The sequence below is a fragment of the Eschscholzia californica genome, unplaced genomic scaffold, assembly GCF_041429995.1.
Source record: "Eschscholzia californica isolate CP2 unplaced genomic scaffold, dmEscCali1.0.p SCAF_4, whole genome shotgun sequence".
Lineage (NCBI taxonomy): Eukaryota > Viridiplantae > Streptophyta > Magnoliopsida > Ranunculales > Papaveraceae > Eschscholzia > Eschscholzia californica.
Window position 1 is genome coordinate 53,114,105 of NW_028238461.1, and position 27,971 is coordinate 53,142,075.

Genomic DNA, 27,971 nt, shown 5'->3' on the forward strand with positions numbered 1-27,971 from the left:
TTTACTTCCCATTAACATAGATAAAGGAGAGACAACAGAATTTTTGGGTTTTTTTTTCATACATAACCAAGCCAACATAAACTTTTAAATTTAAAAATCTTAAAATCGATAATGTTAGTGAAGAAATGCAAACGTCAATTTGTTAAAAGTTTACAAAGATTTATCACTTGTCTCGTGCCCTAGGGCACATCGTATTATCTTTGATTAGGCACCATTGCACGTCGTTACTATATTAACATTGGATAAACCTAAAGTTAATGAATTATTACATGTGATCACACTCGAGTTAGATGAAAGGAAAAAAAAGGCCTCTTAATTACATGTACACACATCTACCATTTTTATTTTAGAGAATGTTATGTCCTGGCTATTAATTACTCCTATTCCCTTTTAAAAAAATGGAAAAAGAAATACATTTTTTTCTTAGAGTTTAAAGTTAAAATCCTGATTATCACTGGTTTCTGGGCTTCTCTGAAGAACTTCATATTTTCTACTAAAACAACTATACCCATCTCCTTCTTGTGCTGCATCAAAACTGGCATGAACACTATACAAAACATAAAAGAGAACAAGGATAGCCGAAAAACCCCCGAATCGGACATACGAAGGACCATCAAGAGAACCCAACAAGAATAGATTTAGAAATATTGAAATAGATGGAATCCATGGCATTAAAGGAACTCCCCAGAACTCAGGCTTACGAGTTTGAGGTACTAAGTAATGGAATACTTGTAAGATTATCACTGTTATTATTGTACATGAACATAATAAGATGGTTTTTACTTCGCTTGGTGGAGCAAATTGCCAAATGAGTGTGAAGAGAATGGCAAGAGAAGAGAATGAGAAAAGAAATGATAGTGTCGGCAATGGATTTGTATTTCCTAATGAAACATAACGTCGGAAAATAACAGCATTTGATACCATGTAAAATACAAATAGAGTACCGATTGATACGAGGTTTAGAAGGACATTGAAGTCGGTGAATAGTGCGATTGATGCTGTTAATAGTCCTGCAAAATTTAAAAAGGACATTAAAGTCAGTGAAAAGTGCAATTGCACATATAGCTTGCTACCTCAGACAACCAAGCTACCTATCTTGATATAAACTGACAATTGCACATATAGTCTTAACTTTATGCAATTCGAAAAGGTTCATACCACCTAACCTATATTCCGATCGTAATGCTCTTTCACATAAAAATAGAAATTGTCACGGACTTAAAGTTTAACAAGACCTATCTTGATATAAAATGACAATTTGAAGTTTTATTTTTATTTAAGATATGAACAAACATAGACTAAAACACTACATTTTTATTTGTAGTGAAAGAATGTGGGTCTCCTATCCTACCCAAAGAAACCTGGGTCACTTTCACACTCACCCTAAATGAAGATGTAGGTCCTTTAGTGCAACAGCTTAAATGGCTAAAGTGCACACATGATATACCTCCCATACAACCTAAAATTGGAATGGAGTAAACAGAATTGGTAGTATTTTGATCCGACTTAGGCCGACAGAACCCCGACAAGTAGAGTTTAGGACATAATTGAGTCTCTAAATTTGCTACGCTACCTAAGACAAGGCGAGTTGGACATAATATCACGGTTGCAGTGTAAAAAAATCGTATGAAATTCCAACCGAGAACTTGTACCTAGAAAAGCTGAGGCATTTACAGGCGTAGATGTCTTAGGGTGGACCTTAGCGAACCAAGAAGGAACGATCCTAGACCGTCCGATTACACATAAATACCGAGCTTGCCCTAACATCGACACCGTCAAAGATGTTAATATACCGAAACTAGCTCCACCACCTATAACATTGGATACCCATCCCCAACCGTCTGATCTTTTAAATGCTGATGAAAAGGGAGCTTCTATATCAATCTGCCATTATATTGTAGAGAGAAAAAGTCATTAATGGTGGTTCTCTGTAACCGAAAATTGTAATAAAGTTTATTAATGGGAGACTGTTATTTTTGTGGATATGGATTTTAGGGTTCTTACCGCATCATAAGGAACGAGTTTTGACATTGAAGTAGCCATTAAACAGTAAAGAAGAGTGACAAGAACAACTGAACCAGAAACACCAATTGGAATATCTTTGATTGGGTTTTTCACTTCTTCTGCCATTGTTGATACAGCATCATATCCAATATAACTTAGATAAACAACTGCAGCTCCATTAAAAACCCCTGAAATCCCATAAGGACAAAACCCTTTTGCTTCTTTTGAATCAAATGGTTCTGTGAAATTCTTTGAATCACCTTTCCAAAATCCAATTACGATTATAAAAGTTATGAATATTATGTGCATGAATGTCAAGACCATATTCAACACTGAACTTTCTCTGGTACTGTAACCAACAAAAATTGTCAAATGAAACAGAGCAGAGGAAAATAGTTAGAAACAGAGTAAGAACAAAAACAAAAATTTTGATCTAAAAGAAACTAGATAGTCAAAAATCTTGAAGTACCCAGTTTTCAATTCCGAATTTTTTCAATAACCCATGTTTTAATTTTGGTAAAAATTGAAACAACAATCTTAAATTTTAATAATTTTGTTTAATTTGGGGGAAAGAGGGTACCTGTGACAAATACAGAGAGAAACTAGTAAAATGACTATAACAGCAATGAAATCAAGTTGATTGAATCCTTCTGGCAGCCATGGAACTGTAATCCTCCATTTATCTATTGCTGATACTCCAATGGCGGTTCCTAAATACACAGTAAAACTCCTCGCGACAGCGGCATTAGACAAGACATATTCCATCACCAAATTAGCACCAGTCACAAAAGCAGCAAATTCCCCTGTAAATATTCAACAATAAGTTGAAGAAGAAGAAGAAGATGATGATGAGTTGAGAGAGTAATGGAGGAAATGCTAAATAACGCGTACCGAATGTGATTCTGAGATAACTAAAAGCACCACCAGCAACGGGCATATCGACAGCGAATTCAGTATAACAAAAAGCAGAAAGGAGTGCACAGAGTCCAGCAATGGCGTAAGATAAAATTACACCTGGACCAGCATAAAGTTTACTAGCTCGACCTGTGGTTACAAAAACTCCAGCACCAACCATTCCTCCAACTCCAAAACCAACTAGGTCAAACCATCTTAAGCTTTTATACATGTCTGGACCAGATTGAGCTCTAATTCGACTCATCTCTTCGAATGTCGTCGATACTGAACAAGCTCTCTTAGCTACTCGTTTCGGAACATAGTTAAGTGCTCGACAGTACGAACTGAAACTCGAAAACGATGAACCGTGATGTGTCTCTGCCATTTCTGATTTCTCTCTCTCTCTAAAAGAATGAAGAAAAGGGATAATAGAACAGGGGATTTTAAAGAAGAAAAAGGTTGAGAGGTAACGGAAGTGACGTATGGTGGGGTAGCTAGAAAGCCGTTAAATTTGGCGTGGCGTAGGTTAAGTCACTCAGACTGATGTGAATAGGATTCTGACTCAAGAAAATTTGGTTGTTAGCTTTGGAGTTTGTCATCAACTGCCTAATTGTTGGAGCTGCAGGTAAGATATGACATAATGTCTTAATAATAAGATGCGTTTGATTTATCACCTACTCAATTAGGTCTAGTGTTGTTAACAACTCCTCACAAAATACTCAATATTATGTCTATTTTTTAACAAGAAGCTGATGTAGTCGACATTCACTTTCCGAGACATTTAAAAAACAAATGAACTGATTAATGAAAGTCTACCACATCTGATTTGGAATGTGTCTGATTCATTTTAGAGAAGAAAATGGACTGATTAATGAAAGTCCACCACATTTAATTTGGAATGTGTCTGATTCATTTTTACGAACCATATAACACTAGTCTCTCTAAAAATATTTTGTAAATTGTCACCACCCACTTGAACTAAAGAATAGATAATACTAAATCAAATCCCTTTTAATATTCTCTCGTATAAACTTTAATGTAGTAAGAGACTACGTTTGGCTCCTGCATTTTTCTGCTTTTGTATTAATAATTATACGTGTAACTCCCATTCCACCGAATACTCTTCATAGTTTTTGTTTTCCATTAATTATCAACAATCATCAAGCTCTGGTAACTTGCAAAAATTGAAAAGCCCATAGTGATGACGTGTCAATGTATGAAAGTTATGTCGAGGTGGCAAATTGGGATTTGTGAAGATTAAGGAAGAAGATAAAGACATTGGCTGAAAAGAAAGCAAAGAATGGGAACCGTTGGATGTTGTGTTGGAAAACGAAGTCCATAAATCAGAGGGTGGTGATCGTCTCCCCGGCCCTCCCCGGTACTTGGAGTTTAATTGCTTTACCTTCTTTTTAGGCCGTCTCAACTCCACTCCATCCTCGAATGCATCAATCCAATTCCAACCAAACAGAGGGAGGAGGATTGCATCAAATCATATGAACTTCTGCTACCTCAATTGCAACACTACCATCCAATGTTATCATAAATTCTAAATGACAATTGTGACCCACCACCAGATAGATGGTGACATAACCCGCTCCAATTGATCAAATTGCGAAGAATGAGAAATAATCTGAATAATTGGAGTCCACCACCTCACTTTCCGACCTGTAATAGGCTTGAATGTTCAAACTATTTAGTATTTCTGAAATTTTATGTGATCTCCTTTGTGTGTCGATGAACAATAGTTTCAGCAAATTAAATTATGTTTTAGCTACTAATGATATACACATATGTAGAAACAGAGTTGAAATCTTAATGAACAAGTTTATTTATAACTTGTATTTTTAATTCAAAGGAAAAGCATTAGCTTTTACCTTTTTCCACACAAAACAAATTATGTAAGTTCTAATTGTAGACATTTCTATAAAGAATGTATAAAATAAAAATTATGAGATTGGTTAAAACTCGACAAAGCTTTAATAGCATGAGCTTTCTCGAATGTAATGAGTTAGTGAAATACTCAAAAACACAACAAAAAGTATAAGTCATAACAATTTGAAACCGAAGGTAACTCAGAATTGTGACCAACTTATTTTTTCTTATCAAATTAGTTGGAAAAGATAATGGAAGATCATATGGGGTCAAGTTGCTCTTCTTTTATAGCATAAGGATAATTGGATATCGGATAGATTAAATTGTTCCGAGAGAAGATTAAACTTAGGATAAGTACCTCCCCATACTGTTTTCCTTTCAAGTGGCAGTCACAGTATTCAGTTCTAGCTGTTTTAGCTGTTTTCTAAGCATATTCTATCGATCTTCTTCGAAGTCATGGTAGAATTGCAGTTATGGTTTTCTAACCGAACTTTTATATACAAATGATTTGGACATAACAATTCAATATATGTGAAGGCGATTGGGGGTTAAAAAAAACCCACCCATTTTAAAACCTAAATGAGTCCCATTTTGCATTGACCCATTTAGGTGGCAACTATTTATGTTTGTGGAATGTGGACATCCAACTTAAGACAAATTTGCAGAATCAGTGGACAATCATATTATTTAGTTAGTCATGAGAGTTTCCTATGCATTTAACAGACATGGAAATGGAGCAAGGGAGGTGAATGTCGCGCCAATATTCTGCCAGGCAGAGTAACAACAAAGGCGAACGGTGAGACATGAACTAGCAAATGTATCTGGGACAATAGAAGTTATGAATAAGCAAAAGACGATATTAAACTTAATCAAGAAGGTCGAGCTCTTGAGCATAACATATCTAACATCATTTTGAAATGACAGGCATCCTTCAAAATGTAGAAAAAAAAACGGAACTTTGAATAAAAATGAACGGAAAGAGCGCTAAATAGTATTTTCACATATTGTACTTTTTAACATGCACATGCCATTACTAGTTCTGTTGTAGAATATATAGGTCACAAAGTTAATTGTCTGTACTTGGTTCAGGAGGACCTCTTGTTATTGGCATCGAATCTCTCATGTTTGATCTTGATGGTTTTGCAATATCCACGAATATAACGCGTCCATTCAGTACCTGCAAATATATACTTAATCCGTTCTTCGATGGAAAAAATGTGATGTCTCTATTCATAAATCATATGAAGAAGAAAAGAAGAAAGAATCTGACCTTCCCGTCCATTTCTGCAATGGCCTTCTCGGCCTCATCTTCTGTGGCGAAGGTCACAAATCCGAAACCTTTTGATCTGTCTGATACTCTGTCTGTTACTATTTTGGCTGACAAAAATTTACATGTTAGCTCGAAAAGGATTAGTTGAAACAAAATATGTAGCTGAATTGGATAGCAGTAGGTGTGAGTGATTACCTTCAAGTACTTGGCCAAATTTTGAAAAGGCTTCTGACAACGAGTTATCAGTTGTGTAGAATGAGAGCCCTGAAACATATCCGTATATCACCAAGTAAACGTAACAATGAAATTAAATGAAAGAACCAACGTGTACGCTAATTTGGGTGGAGGGGTCTGAGACAGATCTATGAGTAGGCTAACTCAGGCTATAGCTCTGCATACTCCGAGTTGCCTTAATAAATTTTGATTTTGTCATTGTTAATACCAATAAGTGAGGGTCAATCCATCAATTGGCGTAATAACAAAGTAAGCTATAACACTTTATAGTCTATATATAATCATGGCCTTCCCCTGGATAGAGTTGATTTTGATAAGTAAAGTCATAGAGAGGGACAAAAGAAGATCAAAGGAAACGAAAAGCTGAAAATTGCGGCATTAAGGATAGTAGTTCAAATATTTCGAAGCTAAATATGTATTTTTCGATCTTGCGAAACTTGGCATAGTTAACCGTTCAATCAAGAAAGAGAACAATTGGCCTAATGTGTTGCCATTAAGAAATCATATTCATTATTGTGTTTTTCGGCTAATATGTTTGCTCACTAACTATGTAAGTAACAAAAAGTAAAATACCAATTCATGGAAATCAGAAGCTAATCAACTATATTCATCCCTAAATCTTTTTTGCTTTAAAGTAGTGATACTTTCACAAATGGAAATTCCACCTTAAACCCATGTTCTAAAAACTCATCTTCCCTTAAACCCTAATTTTTTTTTCTTTTGCAATTCATTAATTAATAATACCTTTTTGGGTTATTTAGTGGTATCGAGTTTTCAAAGTTTAGATTTTTACCTCCGACGAAGAGCTTGGAAGCGATGCCTCTACGAGAGATGAGCTGATGAGGAAGACGAAATCTAGGGTTTGATAGTTCTGATGAGTAGTTTCCAAGTATACGAGAAATCCCTCTGAAAGCCGCCATTGTTTAGCTCTATTTCTTAAGGTTTTGATGTTTCTTTCATATATACTGAACTGAAGAAACTATTGACTGAGATGCTCCGTTTGTTCCAGCCGTCAAATTGAACTATTCAGGGGTTAATCCGTTATAGCCCCCAATTATTGACCAACTCGAAAATTTAACCCCCCCCCCCCCCCACCACAATTGTCCGGCAACCAAATCTGGCCTCCAACCTTTTAACTCGTCACTTTTTCTCTTTCCTGTGTTTACCCTCTTTTGGTGGTTGTTTATCTCCCATTTCTGTTTAGTGGTTGTGTATCTCTCTGACTCTCTCTCCCATTTCTCTCTGTCTCCTATATAAACACGGATGAGTTTCTCTCTCTCAATGATTTAAAATTATAAGTATATTATGCCACCCATGGATATACTAAAACTTTGAGTGAAACTATTAATTCAGATGGAAATTCTGTCCTTTTTACCAACCAATCTTGGAACATTTTGAAGCACCCAAATATTGCATCCAACTTCCAGGTCCAAGATAGACTAGATTATCATTGGAATCTTTCATTAAACAAAACAAAGCAATATCTAAAAGGTACTTGATCAGAATATTTACAGAATGATACTGGACTTTATTGGATTATTATCAACTCAAAAGTTCACAAGAGTATTCCACTGTTTTAGACACATACTATTTCCATCAAAGAAACCTGATCTTATAACCCAAATCTGTCCGTATATTTAAAAGAAACTGGATGATGACTTTATCGTCACTCGCACAAAGCTGATTACAACTTACACTATTTCACAAGCTAATCAAATGCCTAAGAACGGAAAAAGAAACAGAAAATACGGTAATTGAAGCTAAAGAACTATACAAAATCCCATCTGACGAATGCTCTGAAGATACATAAACGCGAAGTTTAGTCAGTCCCAAACACACCTTCCTCAATTAGTAGTTACATTCAGCAACTCTTGGTAGAACATGTCGATGAATTGATTGTTCTATAACACAGAAGAATGTTTGAAATGTTAGAGAGCATAAAGTCAAAATTAAGTGATATAGTGAGCCAAAATTACTCAATAACTAACATAATTATGCAAGATTATACATGCTCAGATTGAAGTTGCAAAAGAAGTAAGTCGAGCTAAGTTATTGCTATGGTCTTGTGTGACTCGTCTTTCAAAAGATACCAATCTAGGGAAGATGGCTGGCAATATGATCATTTAACACAATGAATGGATGTACAAAGTAAGGACAAACCTGAACAAGCCTCAGAAGTGCGTCACGAACTTTGTCTCTGTTAAGAACTAGTCCAGAATCAGAGCTTGGGATAGGAGGTGCGAGATATGGGCGTGAGGTTGGTGGTGGGAAGGGTTGAAGAAAAGGAGCACCATGCAGCTGTCGATGAGTGACTGGAGGGTGACTCGTAGTGGTTGTCACAGGTGAGGGCATTGATGGCTGAAAAGGTGCATATGAGGAAGAAGACGGTACAAAAAATGCAGATGGCTTCACAAGATTAGTGACATTGTTGCTGCTGGTTCTAGGAATTTCAAGGAGAGGTAGTAGTTGAGCAGATGAAGTTGGAAAAGGAGCAGACGGTATTTGTTGTGCTGGTAAAGGGGAAGGTTTGGTACTTGGTGAACGGGATAAGAGAGGGATTGTTGCAGGTGATGGATGGAACTGTTCTTGAATGGCTGCTCTTGAAGCATTTTCGGTGTTCCTAGCCCCCTGTGAAATTTAACAGAGAATGTTATGCTCAAAAAGCTAGAAAGTTCCAATGGAACAGTTTAAAAAATATAAAAGAGTTAGTTCAGAAAAACTTAAACATTCCCGTCTACGAAGTTGAGGATGAAAGACAAAGTAGCAATGACATAATTATAACTGTATTCCCTTTCGGAATACTGAGTCTGGTCACAATCAAGACCAATAACTTAAGGTATATTATTAGGTAGACAGGAGTTTATAATAGATCAAAAAGAGCAAGTACATACACTGAAGTTTACAAAGGAAGAATCAGCAGGAACATCACGAACTGTAGATACAGTTGAAGATGATGGCTCTAGTTTGGCCTCCACTACTGGCATGGTTGGACCGGATTCCAAGTCCTCCATATCACTGCCACCAAAGATTAGTAAGTAAGAATTTGAGGTCGAGACAAAATAAGCAGACAGCAAAAGAACAATCTAGTAAAAAAAGGTACAATGTCGCAACAATTTTAAGTGGATGAGCTCATAATCGAATGTCAGAATAGCAGATGCGCTACTCACTTTGTAAGCTGAACCAAAATTGTATTCTTTACGAAGATGATATTCTTATCAGGAAGGTAATCTACAATAGATATGTCCAATCATAACAAACCTTAGTTGCAAACCCTACTTTAATATAACATGGGTAGACGTAGACATTTCATAGTAGACTTATTTTCTGCGGAAGGTCCGTGGAAAGCACCCTTAGATCCTCTCACTTTGCTTCACTTATACGTATCCGAATGTCTAAAGTAGAGGACCTATATGCATTGTCATTCACAAATACGTAATTGATATCTTTCTCATAAAAGGTGCATATTTGCGTAACACTAGTCCATGACTTCTAATTTCAAATAAGGTGAACAATAAGGATAAGACTTTTCTTCTTGAAGAGCAAAGAAAACCTGAAACTTAACTTTCTGAGTATTCACCCATATGACCAGTTCAACTGATTTTTTCAGTTTGGAATCAGAGAAGAAGATATAACGATGTTTGAATTATAATACAGAGCTCATAACCATTGGCCAGATGAGGTTATTAACATTGAACATCAATAATTAGCTTGCAGTATAAAAAACCGAAAAATGGAAGTATCATGCTTAATTATCTGTCAGAAATAATAATAAAAAAAACTACCTTTTGGTCAAAGAGACTTTTGGCTTTGGAGGAACTTTAGAGTACGCATTGAGTATCCTGGACACAAGAACATAAAGAAGAACCTTAAGAACAAGATCTACAAATAGTTCTTTCTCAGACAGAGTGACATAGAATTTATGGTAATTCTGCTCCCACGAAAATGTCGAACAGATGATTAGATCCTAAACTGAAATTTTGCACTGACATGCGAAATTGTGTTTTATGATTAAGGTTTCAATTATTGATCAGCAATACATAGACCATGTATAGACCCAGGAATTCTAGAAACATAGGAACTTATTGTCATATTTTATGCCGCTATTCCTACCTGCCAAAGAGATTTGCAACATCTACACATTCACGTGAATCATAGAACCAAATACCGGTAACTTCTTGCGCTGAATTGCGATATAACACATATGGAATCTGGACTTCATACTCAAAATCTCCTAAAAGCGTCTCCACGAGGTTATCTGAACAAGAACAGAGAGAGCTCAGTAGAAGTTTAACATATGTGACTTGTTTAGGAGTGCTCACGAAAACCAAATGGACCATGAAAAGTAATAGATGAGAACTGTATATTTTGAAACTTCAGCGGGTCAAAAAGATATTGAACTTTATCTTACAAATTTGAGATTTAGCATGTTAGGGGATTGAAGATTAATGATGCAGTTCAAAAACGGTAAAAGATTTAAGATTATAAGCTCAAAACATATTAAGGATTAACGTACAAAATTTTTTAGTTAAGTTCATAAAACAATCGTTAAAATCTAACATGACAAACCGATAGCAAGTACAAAGGGAGACTGTATATTTTTACATGTTTGGTTGGAGCATTATCCATGAACATCACTCCGTACTTTCAACTAAATCCAATTCTGGCTCAAGATATGCAGTCCAGCTGTTGGATTGGAGGTTTGCAACCCAGAGTCGTGGAAAAATGAAATAAAAATGTGCTGATCCAGCTGAAAACTGGTTCAGCCTAGGGGTCTAAGTGACCTCCCAACCCCCTCGATGAGTAATAAAACCCTAACTGAGCCAATTCTTTAGTCCTTTTGCTTGTAAGTTTGTCTACAATGTATACTGTTTGTATGATCTTCATAAGATCACTATTTTCTCCCTCGATCATAGACTAATAACGATTAACCAATGTTAAAACAACAAATTCACATAAAGATCACTTAAGCTTAGTAGATTAGACATAAAGAACAGTAATAAAAAAAAAAGAAATTACAAATCTTAACCTGTATTACGCCGATTCATTACAATGAACTGGAATCTAGGTTGAGTATTCCTGCGACAATATCAATCAAATACAGTAGAAATCATAAACAAACAAGTTCAATTCAATTACTACAAAACCTAACTTAAGAATTACAAATCTCACCTCTTAACAACAAAGAGAGATCCTTCAACATCCTTTCGACTCTGTATAAGATAATAAGCAACAAAGAAATCTGTCAAAGAATGGAAACAAAACGAGAAAGAAAGAGAGATAAATTGAATATACCCATTCGTTAAGCTGAATATTGAATTCATAAAAAGTAACATGAGCTACTGTCATTAAAATCTCTTCGATGTTTGGATCAATCCTCTGAAGAACAGTAAGATTAAGGATCTTCGTACTTTCTTGATCTAGATTTGGAGTTAGTTTTCCACTGTGAGTCATTTTTACAAATCAAAACCCTAATTCTCAAACACGGTGAGTGAAAGACATTCAGAAACAATTATAGAGAGAGAAAGAGAGAGGTGGATCTGTGTGGCAGCTTTGTATCGGCGATACTTCGTTGTTGCGGCTTCTGCCCTTACCGGCTTGGGTCTCACTATTTGAGTCAAAACAGTTCTTAGTTTGACTCAATGGTCAAGACTCAAATAGATTCATTCACCCCATTGACTATATGTTATATTTCAACCGATTAGACTGTTGATGAATAGTGAACTCCATCCTAATTGGTCCACCCAGTCAAACCAAAATTAGATCGACTAAACTAATTAGGTTTAAATAACAGTATTGGTGATGTTTTTCAACTATCTCTCAATTAGATAAAAGATGATGATATACTAGGACAAATTCATACTATATAATTAATTGTCTTAATCGATTTCCACACACTGTCTTTAGATTGGATAATACCATCAATTTTTTCCAATCAAAGTGGCCCATGAGTTTCAAGTATATAAAAATGGAATTGGGGGGCATGGATGCCTAAAAGAAAATTAGGTGTAGAACCTCAAATTATTTTGGTGAATTATAGCATTTGCCATACTGATTAATCTTAACCACCACTCAACAACTACCCTTTGCTTCTCAACCTATCTTTAGAATCATATTCATTCCTAATCACTTCTCATCTGCCTCTACAAAAGGAAGATTCTTTTCACCTTTTTCATCTACTATAAAATAAGAAATTAAGAAGGAAATATTCCTTCATTTCACAAATTCAATTAATTAATAATAAAAAAAACACAATTTTTATCGAAAAATAATCTATCTATATAACAAGCTTGTGTAAACCACGCTAATAACAATCGAAGGATAATTGTTTTAAAAAATGCCCCACCCAAGTAGTAGCCAAGTTAAGGGTTTTATTTTGTTTAGTGACAGGTTGGATAAGGGAATTTGTTCGCTAAGAAATATTGTTGTAATAATTGGGTTAATGAAGGATTACTCTTTGAACCAGATACCCATAATCTAGCTTAACGTATTGTAACCGCTTCACTCCATCAAACCCAATAAAAAAAAAAAAGAATCAACAACTTCAATACAAACTTCACCAGCACAGATGGGGAATCATGTTTCCTGGAATAGTGGAATCCCAGGTATCAGTTTCCCACCTCACTTGATATTTCACAAATCAGATCCAGATCCAGAAATGCGAAAACACAGGAAATCAACTGTGTTCTTCATGAAAGAAATCAGTCTGGTGAGTCATGAGTTGTGACATTTGCCTTGGGTCGTCGGGGCAATCTTTCAGTATCAATCAGTTCATTTACACAATCCTGAAGTCTGTTTGGGCTATAATAAAATGGAAGCGAAATGACAAAAGAAAGAGTTGGGTATCCTTAATCTGTACATTTATGATGATTCACCTGAAAATACATATCATCGTCGATCTCTAGTTCTTCATGAAAATTACAAGTCATTGGTGACAAAATACCTTATGCAAGCACATTTGATATCCTCGCCCATAAATATAAGTTAATCCGCCAAAATGTGATGATATTAGACCGCATCATGACAATCTCTCTTAGCTAATGTAACCGTTTTTCCTGTTTAAATCTGAACACTTAAAAGCCAGAAACAGATGAAGTTAGCTTCATCTTTTTCGCCAGAGGAAGTTGAGTTAGTGGCTTATTAGACACCTAAATCAATTCCGATCTTGTTCTAACACACTAACAGTAACCATGTTTTGGCTTACGGAAGATACGGTTTTCATCTACCAGAGCATAGATACTTCCTGTTGATTCATGTGTCTCACGAATTCTGGATTACTCTTGCTTGATCTGTCTGCCAAAACCAAATAGAAAATGTTAAATCCAAACTAATTGTCTCAAGTTCAATCATATTATAAGTATAACTTGGTAAGTGATAGCTTATTCACTTTCTTTGTCCAATTTCAAATTGATATATAAGGAATTCCACCACTATAAAATCACAGGGTTCAGGTAAATGAACATCAGTCATACCTTGGGATGCTTTTAATCCAGAGTTTCTATTTCGAGAGCTGGAATGCTGCGGAAGCGAGCCCAATATCGCAGATATGATGTTTCATCTCTCTTTACATCAGATCGCTTCCGCTTGGATGAAAAACCTTGCCCTGAAATAGAATCAAACAGTATGCCCATTTCGTTCTTTTCCTTGTTCTCCCTACTATTTTCCTTCAGATAGCTGTTGAATAAACAAAGAACTAAATAAATAGTACATAAAGCACAGTAGATGTTTCTATTTTGAAAGTAAGCACATAAGATGTTTCTTGACGAAATTTGATAATGCAAGCAGCATACGGCTACCCAATCATCTTATTCATACTTGAGTGACACCGATATTAAGTGTTGGACACTGTTGAGGGAAGGCCAAAAGGCGGAAACTTCTATACAATTACATAGACACACATCATTGTCTTATTAATTAGGTCTTTAATCTTTACCGTTCTCGAATAATCTTGAAGGCCTCTTTTGTTGCATAAGGCATCCCAGTCTTTGGATCATGGTACCTACAGCACCAAATAGCAAATAAAATTTAAACTGACAGACTAACAGCTTCATCAACAAGGAAAGAACCCTCAACCAACATTGAGGGGATCCAGGATTGAGATCACGAATACTATTCCCAAGTTTTGAACAAACCCACACCAAATCTTTCAAGGAATCCAAAGAAAAAAAAGGTAAGCATCAAAACGAAAAGGTGCCCAAAGTTGTAATGGGTGTCTAACCCAGATTAGTTTCAGGCTATAAGCTTATAGGCTATAGCTGATCCACTATCGTTGTATTACTTTCTTTTTTACATTGCTTAAACTTGATTTAATAATAGTCCTTTTAGGAGATAGAGTTGGTATGACAACTTAATTTTTGGAGCAGATTCCTCTCATAGCCACGTGCCCATTTAGTGTTATATTTTTTTTTTCTTGTAATGCTTGTGATGGTTTACAGGTTTAGACAAGACAATATCATTATCAGATTACCATGTGAATGGAGGTCTGGTAAATGAAGACCTCAAGTAGTGATTACAATCTCGTTTCAACATTACAATTTTTTATCAAAAATTTACATTTTTTATAGGTGAGAACTAAGATCTTGATTACTAGACAAACATCTGAGTCACAGTGACTAGTTCTCCTTTTTCATGTCTGTTGTTCCTAATATATCTAAGAAAGAAAAAGTCGAGCTAACAAATTGTAGAAACGAACAATTTTTATAGTCAAGGAGGTCTTACTTAGCAGGTAATCCAGTAACCACACATACAGCTTTTTTAGGATCTGCAAAAGAAAGAAGAAAAAGAAGAGAAGCCCCATTAGAAAAATTACTGGCTCATGTTCCTCAAATCCATTTTAAAGTTAAAACTGACTCAAGCAGATCAGCGAGAACAATAATTATTTTTGTAGCAAGCCTCAAGTAGTGAAAGAGAACTCGAAACCACTAAAGAATCATGATGCAATAAATATCCATCTAATACATAGATACAATTTTTTCCTCAAATAACATCACTATGCGTTACTAGTATGCGCAAACACAAGCACACATTCCAATGTAAAAAGGCTAAACAAGTACTTACAAGGGACTGCTTTCGTGCAAATCTCCGATTGAAAGGAAACCCCTTTGCTGAATTCGATAAATGATTGACCTGTGAAATATCAACCTTGAAATATTTCTTAGAAAAAAATTAAGTCCAAGCATAGTCCAGGTACATTTAAGCCCTCCTTGATTGGTAGTCGGAGGTAATAACAGTCAATGATGCTCATTTACAAACAAAAGTATTGAGGTGCAAATGACAAACTCACCATCTCGTGAAAAATATCGTGTTTGAGGACCACTGTAAACAGATTTATGCACAAGTGCTCTTTTCTTAACTTCTTCCTCCCTTGCTAAAACACGCTCCAAGTTCCTTAAGTTCATGATTTCTGCAGTATGGACAGTTACGTCAATATAAGGTGCAACCTCTCTAAGATTTAAGATCAAACCTCAAATGTCCCAAAGACCAACTGCGTTTCTGAAAGTAACGAATCTTATCTAACATAGATAGCCCAGACCGTACCAGTTTGGGCTGCTTCAAGAAGCATCTCTTCTTGCGTCATTCTCTTCTCTTCACCTTCTTTCTTCCTTTTAATTGGCTGACAGGATAAACAAAAAACATAACCTCATTAGAATTAACATAATATGAGAACATTGCATAATTTGAGGACTCCTAGAAACTAGCATTCTTCATTTTTGGCAGTGGCTAATTAATTGAAGCAGCTAACGGATTTTAAGTAGTATCTTTTGAGGTGTCTAAATGAAGTAAATATGAGCCACATTTATAACTACTGTATTGTCATGTTTCAGATCAAACTACAGCATATAAGCAACTAGCAGAATATAATGAAATTACGAGCCTTAAGCAAGCTGTGTAAAAAACAGATTGATCACTAGAACTAACCCTTGTTGTTGCTTGCAATTCTGCACGTATTGCTTCTCTTTCTGCTTGCCGCACAATGACTGAAGTCCTTGTAGACTTCCTCACGGTCCTCTCACCTTCAAAATCATCAGGGATGTCCTGATGGTCAGGTGGGCTTGTCTGGTGCTTCTGAGGAGATCCTTCATCTTCAGAAGCTTCTTCTGATTTCAGGAGGACCTTCTTTTTCTTTGGCTTCCTCAAAGTTTTTCCAGGAAACATCAATCGCTTCTTTGGTCGTACCCTACAAAAGAACTCAACTATTAGATACCAAACTGGAAACTCTCTCGAACCATTTGAGATAAAAGAAATGGAAGAAGAAACAAACCTGTCATCTACATCATTTTCTATCTCTTCATCTGGGTCAGGTTCCTGATCACGCCAACACAACAGAAAAGTCAGGAAGCTAAAATTGAAACAAGTCATCCAGGAATTTCTCTAACTTGGGTCTTAAATATTTTTTTGACTATTGAAAAACATGTGAAAATATATGCCTATGTCATACTCACATCTTCATCAAAATCACTATCGAATACATCAACAGCCTCTCCTTCTGCTTCATAATTTGTATCGTCTTCATCCTGTAAAAAGTTTTACCAAATATGATAGAAAAGAGAAATATAGTTCAGTCCTCATTAAAGACAACTCATATCCATGGACGTTATAAGTACTAGAAAGGATTACAAATATTTGGAAAGACAAACGGAAACGATGAGCGGCCTAGTCACAACCTTCTAGTGGTACTTTTTTTTCCATCCATACCAACTGTCGTCGGAAGAAGACCATGACCACAGAGAAAAACTACAACATTATTTGTCGCAGGAACTTGATGTCCAGTAACACGTCTAAACTCCAAACAACCCCAACAATATAATAAATTTATTCGGGTTCAGAGCTTATAAAGTTGGATGAGAGATCTCGAGGTCGTTAGTAGTTGGCACTTGGTGAACAACAAAATATCATGCTTTATGAACAATAAGGAACCCAAAGATGGTGTTTGTTAGACATCTCATGATTCCTATCATAATTAAATCCATCAGACAACACCAGCAGGATAAGGATGCACGATGGCCATTTCAACGTCACGCCAAAAAGGTGATCCATTGGATCCACATAGTGCGAGTCCTAAATTTCATAATCTTCTAACCGTGCTTACCCATTTTGACAACATATAATTTACACCTCAACGCAACATATAAAGTATAGTTCTAAACATAAAAGCTTGCTCTAGTTTTCTTTGATATGGTGATGGGATGTGCTTCAAATTGATGCTGCCTGAGTATTTTTCTACTGTTATCAATTGGCAATGAAGTCCTTTTACCAGCAAAAATATTTTGAAAATGAACGAGAGTGAGGTACCTCTTTAAGAGCATCCTGATTCCAAAACTGCTCATCCTCTTCAATTTCTTGGTCAAGCAACCTGGTCATCCTAAACACACACACATATATATGTTCATTATTTTTCCAACCAATATATCAAAAGAGAAAGTAAAAGAAAAAAAAAAAACATCTGGAACTTCTCTAGAGCAGTTTTTGATATCAAAATTAGGGTTTTTAATTTCGTCAAATTTTAGCTCAAATCCTCGACAGAAATAGATTAATACGTCAAAATCCGATATTCAATGGAGAGTGGTAGGTTAAAATTAGGGTTAAAGTGAGTACCTTTTCCCTCTAGTCGCGCGGGAAGAACGATCAAGAAGTATGAGAGGTTCATCTTCTTTGGTGGAAGCCATTCTCACTTCTGCAACTTCCGCGTCAACTTTTATGAGATCACAGACAAGGCTATGACAGAATAGTGATAGATGATGATGTAGGGAAGTTCAAAGGCGCCTTTTGTGTTATTTCCGCCACTCCGTTATTGTCGCCCCATATCGTAAAGATGGTTAAATACGCCCCTCTCAACACAGGCACTTTTTTTTGGGTGCCTTTAACTAAAATTTACCAAGTTAAACTTTACCATAAGACATGCTTCTACACTTCAGCATGATTCGGATAGTTGTATGGGGCAAGGAATGAAATTTCGGTTTCGGTGGAAACTTCGGTCGGTCCAAAAATGGAAACGTTTCGTTGAAATGTTTCGGTCAGTGTAGAAATCTTACAATTTTACAAAAATGATAGAAATATGATGCAATTATGTATAACAAGATTATTAAACCATAATGAAGCATCAAAATGATGTTTAACATTATTTATTAGTTTGAGGGAGTATTAACAATTACACAGTTACTTCCGGGGGTAAATTGAATAATTATTTGGCTATAACACCCAAAAGATAACATTCTTACTGATAATAATTAACAAACTATGTTAGTTTGAGAAGGTATCGTCAATTACACAGTTATATTAGAGGTGTTACTAAGATAAAATCAATTTAGGCAGTTAAGTGAAGGCGTAAATCGTTCAAATAGATTTAAAAACCATGGAAAACATAACATAAAAATCAAGAGAGATCTAAGAGAAATGAAGATGAAAAAGACGAAGAAATGGATATGTTTCTAGTATTAGTTTCTCCGAGTTTTTTGCTAGATTTCTACTATATCGGTCGAAATTTCGACCATGTCGGTGGAAATTTCGATATTTCCAACAACTTCGGTGGAAATTTCGATTATGTCGGTGGAAACTATGCAGGAAATAGTTGTAAGTGTTGTTTCGTGCACCTAATCTCATTTTAGGAAACGTTTCGCGAAATTTCGGTGAAATTTCGAGAAGTTTCATTCCTTGGTATGGGGACAATATTTTTGTTGTCAAGGTCTGAATTTTGCACCGAGTAGGCGAGTAAATAGGTGTGTGAAACAGATCGAACTGAACGGAGCCTGAGTTATTAATCACGCTTAAAAATGAGTTAGACACTTAGACCCAACCTTGATCTTGAAGTTGAACGCACCTAAGCTAGGGCTTGGATGCATAACTTCTTGCATTTTATACAGTCCGACGAGGTTAGGTCGGGCCATTAAAATACATACTCTTATGAATAAGAGCATTGGAATCGATAAACAACCCATTAACACACAATGATTTCATTAAACTTTGTCCAAAATACAAAAAGCAAAATACACATTCACCTCTTTCAACCCACGGTACATGAAAAATACACATTCATGGCCATACCCACACAATATTTAAAGTACATGAACCAAATTTAATGCTTTCGGAAAGCTAAAGCAGCCATCAAAACAAGAACAATGAAGATGACTGTACCAATAAACGATGCCACCACCGAACCACTAGTTTGTTTGCAAAACTCATTGAATTGTTGACATATCTCAACCCAATTTGCCTTTCTATTTCCAACATGAGCCAAGTATACTATGGCCGCAGCAGATGCTGAAGCTGCCGCTGTGAAAGCTATCATCACCTGCAATTCAGATACCACCATAGAAATGAAGTCATGCATATTAAAGGTGAGAAGATGTAACCGGTAGTGATTCCCAACCGGTCATGTCGGCCATGTTCTAGACGTATGGCAACAACAACCCGTCCGGAAACTACTTATCTTCAAGGGTTATCAAAAAAAAGAAAGAGCTGCAAGACTAGAAGTACCAAGAAAAGAAAATTAGATTTTATCCAAGGTGGGGAAGGAGAACTATGTGATACTTACAGTGTCAATGATAAATAGAAGACACCTTGCTCCTACTAGGTGGGGGCGAATAATGCTGACTAGAGAGAAGGGAAGGGAAAGGATAAGGTAACCGCTAGCAATCCCATTTGCTACCACGAAAAACCTGCAAATGTAAAATATACTCAGAGTAAGTTTTTCTGGTTGGACTAGTGTTCAAATCTTACTGTTTTTGAAAAAAGCAGTGTTCCATTAGATTAAAATTGTAAATAAATTGGTAAGGGGTTGAAAATGGAAATAGAGATAGATATATGTACGTAAGAGCGGGGAGTTCACTAAAATTAGCACGGAAACGGAAGTGTTGGGTAAAGAAAGGAAGAGTTTGATCACTAGTTCCCATGGCAATTGTAGCTGAGAGAGTGGAGGCAATGGCTAAAAGCCTTAAAAGGAAATCAAGCATGGCAACTCCTCTTTTCCATCCTCCGCCGAGTTTGGTTGCTTTGGTGGTTGCAACAACCGCAGCTGGTGCCGCTAGTGTCGCTTTCGAGGTGCTAGGACTCTTCTCAGCTGGGACATTGATTACAGTTGCTCCATTGCTCTTCATTTTTGGTAGCTTAAATTGTATGTAGAGGGAGAGATGGGTTTTAGACAGAGAGATAAGAGAGGTTTGTTGATTGAAATGAAGGTGCAGGGATGAAATGCTTTGATGGGTGAAGTCTGCTTAAATAGATGATCAATGAATAGACTAAAATGAGAAATATTGTTGGACTTGAAATAATTGGTAAGTATTATTTTAGTTAAATTTGGAAGTCAAGTAGTTGTAAAGCTTAGGGAGTTGTTATTAACTTACTCCACTTTATGGGAATATTTTTCTAAGGAGTACAACATAACCAACTAATCTTTACAAATTTTGAGATATTTAAGATAGATCATTATAAAACTACTTCTTTACTAAAGGTTTTTTTTTACTTGGTCGATTAATTTATTCGTTTACCGTATAAACTAGTTCTTATCAGTAGTTTGTTATTGGAAGTTTCATTTCGTGTTTACCACTTAGGAATAATAAACACTCGGGGTACAGAATGAGTCGTTCACATCCGAAAAAATTTCACTTCTAAGATTATATTATTATTTTCATTAAAATTGTTATTATAATGATTTGGTTTGCTTTCCAAATGGTATTTGCTTATTCTAAGTTTTAAAAATGTGGATTTGTTGTAACACAAAAAGTATGGATTATCTATCTTTAATGAAATCAGTCAAACAACTCCCTGCCAACCACATTATGCAACTAATCAATTGAAACAGGTTATTAGAATAAATGGGAAAAGAGAAGCTCACACAAAAATACTCAAAATTTAAGCCCCAACCCTCCCTTCTATTTAAATTGAAGATTATTCCCCGACTGTTACAATATCTGCAAACAACATTAGAATTGATACAATCAATGACGAAGATATTCTAGGTTTTAGTCTGCCTATACTATACATTCCTAAATTACATGGAAACTGAAAATTAGACATACTACATATGACCTGCCTATACTGTTGCCAATTTCTAGATTCAACTTGATGACTTCCTCATCACAAGATTCTCATCCCTATCCATTGATGTGAATCCAACGGTCTAGATTCAATTCAACTCTGTTTTTGATCTTTAGTTACTGAAACTTCAAAAGAAGAAACACAAGTGGTGTATCTAATTAGACACATTTCCAAAATGATCACCTACATTATCACATACATACCTGCATGTTCATTTTGATAATATACATCACAATCTACTTTATTCTGTACAGCTCTTACCAAAATTGATCAATCTTGACCGTCCGATCATTACATCAATCTTCACCTCCTTTGATCAATATCAGACTGCAAAAAGAAATTCAGAGAAAAACCCATTATTTTGTGATTCTCATTCAGTCATTGTGTAGTAAATGATTTACAGTTTAGAATTTGGCAATCATGAAAAAGTTAGATGATGAAACAGATGGTTGAGTAATATCATAATATCAATGACAAAATGCATGCATGCAAGATTCTGATTGGATTTAGTCTCCCACGTTTCGATCAACAGAGTGATTTTTACACAAGTTGAAGAATCAGGATTGAGCAATCACAAAATTACAAATTATTTTTGACACGAAATGTAACGTCTCAGATCTGAATTTGATATTAAATAGTGATCAGTGAGAGATTGGAAGATTCAGAGACAGAGTTTAGTTCTGATAATGGCAGTTGAAATAATAGTACTACTAGGAGTGAGAATTCTGAAAGTTTAGAAGCAGATTAAGAGAGACAGGCAGAGAATAGTTGTTGTTGTTGGTGGTGCATGTGAATCTATACCATGTATGTTGCAGGGAAATCATGGAAGAATGCTTACATTTTGTTCTGTTTAGTTGTGTCAGTTTGTAGTGTTTTAGTTGACAGTCGAAGTTTGAAGGATGTTGATCATGGAATGTACAATAGGGGTCCGATCCCTACGTCTACTTACGGTGCTTCTCCGCCGCCTACGCCAGTCTCCACTCCTCAATTATATCCACCACCGACATCATCTTCCCCGTCTCCGCCTATATATAACACACCTCTTTCGCCACCTCGATCGCCTCCTCTTGTTTATAACACGCCTCCGCCTGTTCACATCGCCCCACCGCAACCGACTTCACCACCACCAAGTCCGCCAGCATATGTTGCTCCGACAACTCCATCAACACCACTTCCGCATTTTAATTACCCACCTCCATCAGTTCCTAGGTCCCCTCCGAGAATTGCTCCTCCAACTCATCAGCCTTCCCCACCAATCAATTTATCTCCGCCGCCAGTGCGCCAACCTTCTCCGCCTACTTACCAGACTCCCATGAACCCTCCAACACCACAACATCCCCCACTTATCCCTCCACCAACGTATAGGCCACCTACACCAACATACAATCCTCCAACTCAACCACCACCAGTTCAACTACCTCCTACTCCGACCTATCAACCTCCGACTTCACCACCACAAGTACAACGACCTCCTACACCGACCTATCGACCTCCTACTTCACCACCACCAATTCAACTACCTCCTACACCAACCTATCGACCTTCAACTTCACCACCACCAGTACAACTACCCCCTGCACCAACCTATCGACCTCCAACATCACCACCACCGGTTCAACTACCTCCTACACCGACTTATCGACCGCCTACTTCACCACCACCAGTGCAGATACCTCCTACACCAACCTATCGTCCTCCAACTTCGCCACCCCCAGTTCAACTACCCCCTACACCGACCTATAGACCTCCAACTTCACCACTACCAGTGCAGCAGCCTCCTACACCGATCTATCGGATTCCAACTACACCAACACCAGTTCAGCTTCCTCTTGCACCAACCTATCGACCTCCAACTTCACCACCACCACCACCACCAGTTCCACTACCTCCTACACCGACCTATCGGCCACCTACTTCACCACCACCACCAGTTCAACTGCCTCCTACACCGACCTATCGACAACCAACTTCACCACCACCACCAGTTCAACTACCTCCTACACCGACATATCAACCACCAACTTCACCACCACCAGTTCAGCTACCTCCTACACCGACTTACCGACCACCAACTTCACCACCACCAGTGCAACAACCTCCTACACCGACCTATCGACCACCAACTTCACCACCACCACCACCAGTTCAACTACCTCCTACACCGACCTATCGAACACCAACTTCACCACCACCACCAGTTCAACTACCTCCTACACCGACCTATCACCCACCAACTTCACCACCACCACCAGTTCAACTACCTCCTACACCGACCTATAGGCCACCTACTTCACCACCACCACAAGTTCAACTACCTCCTACACCGACCTATCGACCACCAAGTTCACCACCACCAGTGCAACATCCTCCTACACCGACCTATAGACCACCAACTTCAACACCACCACCAGTTCAACTACCTCCTACACCGACCTATCGACCACCAACTTCACCACCACCACCGCCAGTTCAACTACCTCCTACACCGAGCTATCGGCCACCAACTTCACCACCACCACCAGTTCAACTACCTCCTACACCGACCTATCGACCACCCACTTCCCCACCACCACCAGTTCAACTACCTCCTACACCGACCTATCGACCACCTACTTCACCACCACCAGTGCAACAACCTCCTACACCGACCAATCAACCACCAACTTCACCACCATCACCAGTTCAACTACCTCCTACACCGACATATCGCCCACCAACTTCACCACCAGTTCAACTACCTCCTACACCGACATATCGACCACCAACTTTACCACCACCATTTCAGCTACCTCCTACACCGACTTACCGACCACCAACTTCACCACCACTAGTGCAACAACCTCCTACACCGACCTATCGACCACCAACTTCACCACCACCACCACCAGTTCAGCTACCGCCTACACCGACCTACCGACCACCAACTTCACCACCACCAGTGCAACAACCTCCTACACCGACCTATCGACCACCAACTTCACCACCACAAGTTCAACTACCTCCTACACCGACATATCGACCACCAACTTCACCACCACCACCAGTTCAACTACCTCCTACACCTACTTACCGACCACCAACTTCACCACCACCAATGCAACAACCTCCTACACCGACATATCGACCACCAACTTTACCACCACCATTTCAGCTACCTCCTACACCGACTTACCGACCACCAACTTCACCACCACTAGTGCAACAACCTCCTACACCGACCTATCGACCACCAACTTCACCACCACCACCACCAGTTCAGCTACCGCCTACACCGACCTACCGACCACCAACTTCACCACCACCAGTGCAACAACCTCCTACACCGACCTATCGACCACCAACTTCACCACCACAAGTTCAACTACCTCCTACACCGACATATCGACCACCAACTTCACCACCACCACCAGTTCAACTACCTCCTACACCGACATATCGACCACCAACTTCACCGCCACCACCAGTTCAACTACCTCCTACACCGACATATCGACCACCAACTTCACCGCCACCACTAGTTCAACTACCTCCTACACCGACATATCGACCACCAACTTCACCACCACCACTAGTTCAACTACCTCCTACACCTACTTACCGACCACCAACTTCACCACCACCACCACCAGTTCAGCTACCTCCTACACCGACCTATCGACCACCAACTTTACCACCACCAGCGCAACAACCTCCTACACCGACCTATCGACCACCAACTTCACCACCACCAGTTCAACTGCCTCCTACACCGACATATCGACCACCAACTTCACCACCACCACCAGTTCAACTACCTCCTACACCAACCTATCGACCACCAACTTCACCGCCACCACCAGTTCAACTACCTCCTACACCGACATATCGACCACCAACTTCACCACCATCAGTTCAACTACCTCCTACACCTACTTACCGGCCACCAACTTCACCACCACCAGTGCAACAACCTCCTACACCACCCTATCGACCATCAACTTCACCACCACCAGTTCAACTACCTCCTACACCGACATATCGACCACCAACTTCACCACCACCACCAGTTCAACTACCTCCTACACCGACCTATCGGCCACCAACTTCACCACCACCAGTTCAACTACCTCTTACACCGACATATCGACCACCAACTTCACCACCACCAGTTCAACTGCCTCCTACACCGACTTATCGACCACCAACTTCACCACCACCACCAATTCAACTGCCTCCTACACCGACTTATCGACCACCAACTTCACCACCACCACCAGTTCAACTACCTCCTACACCGACATATCGACCACCAACTTCACTACCACCACCAGTTCAACTACCTCCTACACCGACATATCGACCACCAACTTCACCACCACCACCAGTTCAACTACCTCCTACACCGACATATCGACCACCAACTTCACCACCACCACCAGTTCAACTACCACCTACACCGACATATCGACCACCAACTTCACCACCACCACCAGTTCAACTACCTCCTACACCGACATATCGACCACCAACTTCACCACCACCACCAGTTCAACTACCTCCTACACCGACATATCGACCACCAACTTCACCACCACCACCAGTTCAACTACCTCCTACACCGACCTATCGACCACCAACTTCGCCACCACCAGTTCGGCAACTTCCTACACCGACCTACCCCCCTCCATCTTCACCACTACCAGTTCAACTACCTCCTAGACCAACCTATCGACCTCCACTAATCTATAGACCTCCCACACCCACTTATGGACCTCCAACCACAACAACACAAATTCATAATCATCGCGCATATTGAGCTTCATTATTTCCACCACAAGTAACCTGACCAACATCACCAGTTTATCATCCTCTTATTTCTCTTACATCAGTCCCGCATGCCCCTTGAGTCCCCCACCGTTCTAAAGTTTATGCCGATCGATCGACTTTCCTCCCCATCATTTTACAAACTTACGCACTTCCTGCCAAATCCTCCAACAATGACCACAAAAGTAAAGTTAAGTATACCTACATTATCCAAACCAACATTTCCTCTTATAGACATATACCGCTTCGTAGGTCTCCATCTGCACTTATCCTCACAAATTATATGAATCTGCTCTGCTTTATTTAGTTTAAAGTTCACTTGTTTTAATATTTGTCTTGGTTTGTAATGAAAACAATGCATGTAATAAGAGAACTCGACATAAATAAGTCTATTTTGGTTAAGAATACGGTTACAAATGTTGTCTCACTAGATGTACATATATTTCGTCATTTAGCATAGCATTCTTATCTGTTCCCATCTTCCATCTGTGTTTCTTCTCGGTGATTATTAGGTTTTGATGAGCAAAGAAACTGTTTTCTATAGGTTAAAGTTGAACAATCAAAAATTTACATGGCATACGGATTCAAATTAAGATTTAACATACTAAATCACTATATATGGCCTGTGTTATAGTGTTTAATTTTGAAAATGACCTAATAATAGTAGTGGATTTTAGAGAAGTATATCACCGGAGATAGCATGAATATTTATTGATTACATAAACCAAAAGAAGATGCTAATAAGTTAATAAGTATATCACTTGAGATAGCATGAATATTTATGAAATGCTGAAATAAACTGCATGAAGATAGCAAGGGATAGTTCAGGTACCTGAAAATGGATATCTACATTGGGGAAGAATGATGCCCTAGCAACTGTAACAGACTGCAGTAGAATATGAAAAGTAAACTCCCCTCAGATGGTAAAGAACTGTATATGCTGCTGACTTTTCAAACATCAAGAGGTTGATTCTGAGTACAACAAAGTAGGGGGGTTTCAATATGGGGAATGTATACTAGATTGATAAATCAGAAATGTGATGGTAAAATAATCAATTAAGAAGTAAAATAGAGGAGATAGACTAATCGAGTTTTAGGTAAGTAAAGAACGAACATGGATGAAAAGGGTAACTGGAAGGAACCAAATTTTAGTAGTTTGAATCAAATATCTCGACTGAAACCCTTCACAGTGAGCAATTACAATCCTCAGAAGAAGTTAGACTTCCCTAGAAATAAACACAGCAAATAAAAACCAGCACGACGAATCAACCTTGAATGAGAGAGAGAGAGAGAAACTAACCCAGAAAATCAGTCTGATTTCCCACCACCACTGCGTCCAAATTTCACCCAGAAAATCTCCGTCGTTGATTAAGCCGCTACCCGACGAAGAACGAAGAAACATGATAAAATGACTACAAAGCCAGACAGAACAATTTCTAGTCTCAAAACTGTCTTGAGTCAAATTTAATTGACTCAAGTCTTCATACCTTGGGTCAAATTTAAAATTTTCCTTTACAAGTATGTTCATGTCATGTTTGTACACTTGTGGCTTGTAATTGTAGCTTCACAATCTCTAGGGAGGTCTCCTCACGGACACTTTTAACTCGCCATTGTCGTTTGTGGCCGAAAAAGAGGCGATGAGGAAAGCGAAACAAGCCAGTGGTGCATTCTTATATGTCCAGACCAAAACAAGTCGATTTAGGAACATGCTCAGGTGTTTGTTTGATAGGAAGTGTGCCACCAAGATGGGAAGGGCAATTTATGGCCCAGTTTGACTACTGCGGAAACTTTTCTGGAAACCTTTCAAAAAACATGGAAATGAAAGCATTCATGGAGAATGCATTTCTATACTCATGTCTCACAA

At 38.2% G+C, this 27,971-nt stretch overlaps 6 protein-coding genes across 12 annotated transcripts; 1 reads left to right on the forward strand and 5 right to left on the reverse strand.

Annotated features, from left to right (window-relative positions):
* Nucleotides 1-224: 224 nt before the first annotated feature.
* On the reverse strand, nt 225-3,572 carry LOC147546075 (cationic amino acid transporter 7, chloroplastic-like). Its single transcript, XM_086632692.1, has 5 exons — nt 2,896-3,572; nt 2,585-2,807; nt 2,005-2,353; nt 1,653-1,884; nt 225-1,010 (listed from the first exon to the last, which is right to left on the reverse strand). Exons 1-5 carry the CDS (start codon nt 3,281-3,283, stop codon nt 424-426), a joined length of 1,779 nt encoding a protein of 592 aa, XP_086488818.1. The 5' UTR covers nt 3,284-3,572; the 3' UTR covers nt 225-423.
* Nucleotides 3,573-5,609: 2,037 nt separating this feature from the next.
* Nucleotides 5,610-7,367, reverse strand: LOC147546076 (small RNA-binding protein 11, chloroplastic-like). The gene is made up of 4 exons (XM_086632697.1): nt 7,068-7,367; nt 6,236-6,304; nt 6,041-6,147; nt 5,610-5,947 (listed from the first exon to the last, which is right to left on the reverse strand). The coding sequence occupies exons 1-4, from the start codon at nt 7,192-7,194 to the stop codon at nt 5,837-5,839; spliced, it is 414 nt and encodes a 137-aa protein (XP_086488823.1). The 5' UTR covers nt 7,195-7,367; the 3' UTR covers nt 5,610-5,836.
* A 414-nt stretch (nt 7,368-7,781) lies between these two features.
* On the reverse strand, nt 7,782-13,053 carry LOC147546077 (mRNA-decapping enzyme-like protein). The gene is made up of 8 exons (XM_086632694.1): nt 11,567-13,053; nt 11,444-11,484; nt 11,301-11,350; nt 10,385-10,529; nt 10,057-10,113; nt 9,166-9,289; nt 8,435-8,902; nt 7,782-8,175 (listed from the first exon to the last, which is right to left on the reverse strand). The coding sequence occupies exons 1-8, from the start codon at nt 11,723-11,725 to the stop codon at nt 8,119-8,121; spliced, it is 1,101 nt and encodes a 366-aa protein (XP_086488820.1). The 5' UTR covers nt 11,726-13,053; the 3' UTR covers nt 7,782-8,118.
* A 54-nt stretch (nt 13,054-13,107) lies between these two features.
* SWC2 (DNA binding protein SWC2) lies at nt 13,108-18,107 on the reverse strand. 2 transcript variants are annotated; one of them, XM_086632695.1, is made up of 12 exons: nt 17,867-18,107; nt 17,564-17,633; nt 16,714-16,785; nt 16,533-16,576; nt 16,190-16,448; nt 15,809-15,884; nt 15,555-15,674; nt 15,329-15,397; nt 14,990-15,032; nt 14,205-14,270; nt 13,744-13,945; nt 13,108-13,564 (listed from the first exon to the last, which is right to left on the reverse strand). In XM_086632695.1, exons 1-11 carry the CDS (start codon nt 17,935-17,937, stop codon nt 13,756-13,758), a joined length of 1,080 nt encoding a protein of 359 aa, XP_086488821.1. In that variant the 5' UTR covers nt 17,938-18,107; the 3' UTR covers nt 13,108-13,564; nt 13,744-13,755. The 2 variants fall into 2 exon arrangements, with proteins under 2 accessions (XP_086488821.1, XP_086488822.1); XM_086632696.1 differs by having other exon boundaries at nt 13,108-13,560; nt 17,867-18,063.
* A 1,098-nt stretch (nt 18,108-19,205) lies between these two features.
* LOC147546079 (casparian strip membrane protein 3-like) lies at nt 19,206-27,649 on the reverse strand. 6 transcript variants are annotated; one of them, XR_015224109.1, is made up of 5 exons: nt 27,408-27,503; nt 27,222-27,333; nt 26,940-27,079; nt 21,102-21,631; nt 19,845-19,926 (listed from the first exon to the last, which is right to left on the reverse strand). XR_015224109.1 is itself a non-coding variant. In XM_086637865.1 (3 exons), exons 1-3 carry the CDS (start codon nt 20,362-20,364, stop codon nt 19,344-19,346), a joined length of 627 nt encoding a protein of 208 aa, XP_086493991.1. In that variant the 5' UTR covers nt 20,365-20,565; the 3' UTR covers nt 19,206-19,343. The 6 variants fall into 6 exon arrangements, 1 of the variants encoding a protein (XP_086493991.1); XR_015224110.1 differs by having other exon boundaries at nt 27,222-27,328; nt 27,408-27,481; XR_015224111.1 differs by lacking the exon at nt 27,222-27,333 and having other exon boundaries at nt 19,853-19,926; nt 21,102-21,423; nt 21,566-21,631; nt 27,408-27,531.
* EPR1 (extensin proline-rich 1) lies at nt 21,923-26,525 on the forward strand. The gene has a single exon (XM_086637864.1). It carries the CDS (start codon nt 22,107-22,109, stop codon nt 26,097-26,099), a length of 3,993 nt encoding a protein of 1,330 aa, XP_086493990.1. The 5' UTR covers nt 21,923-22,106; the 3' UTR covers nt 26,100-26,525.
* Nucleotides 27,650-27,971: the final 322 nt, after the last annotated feature.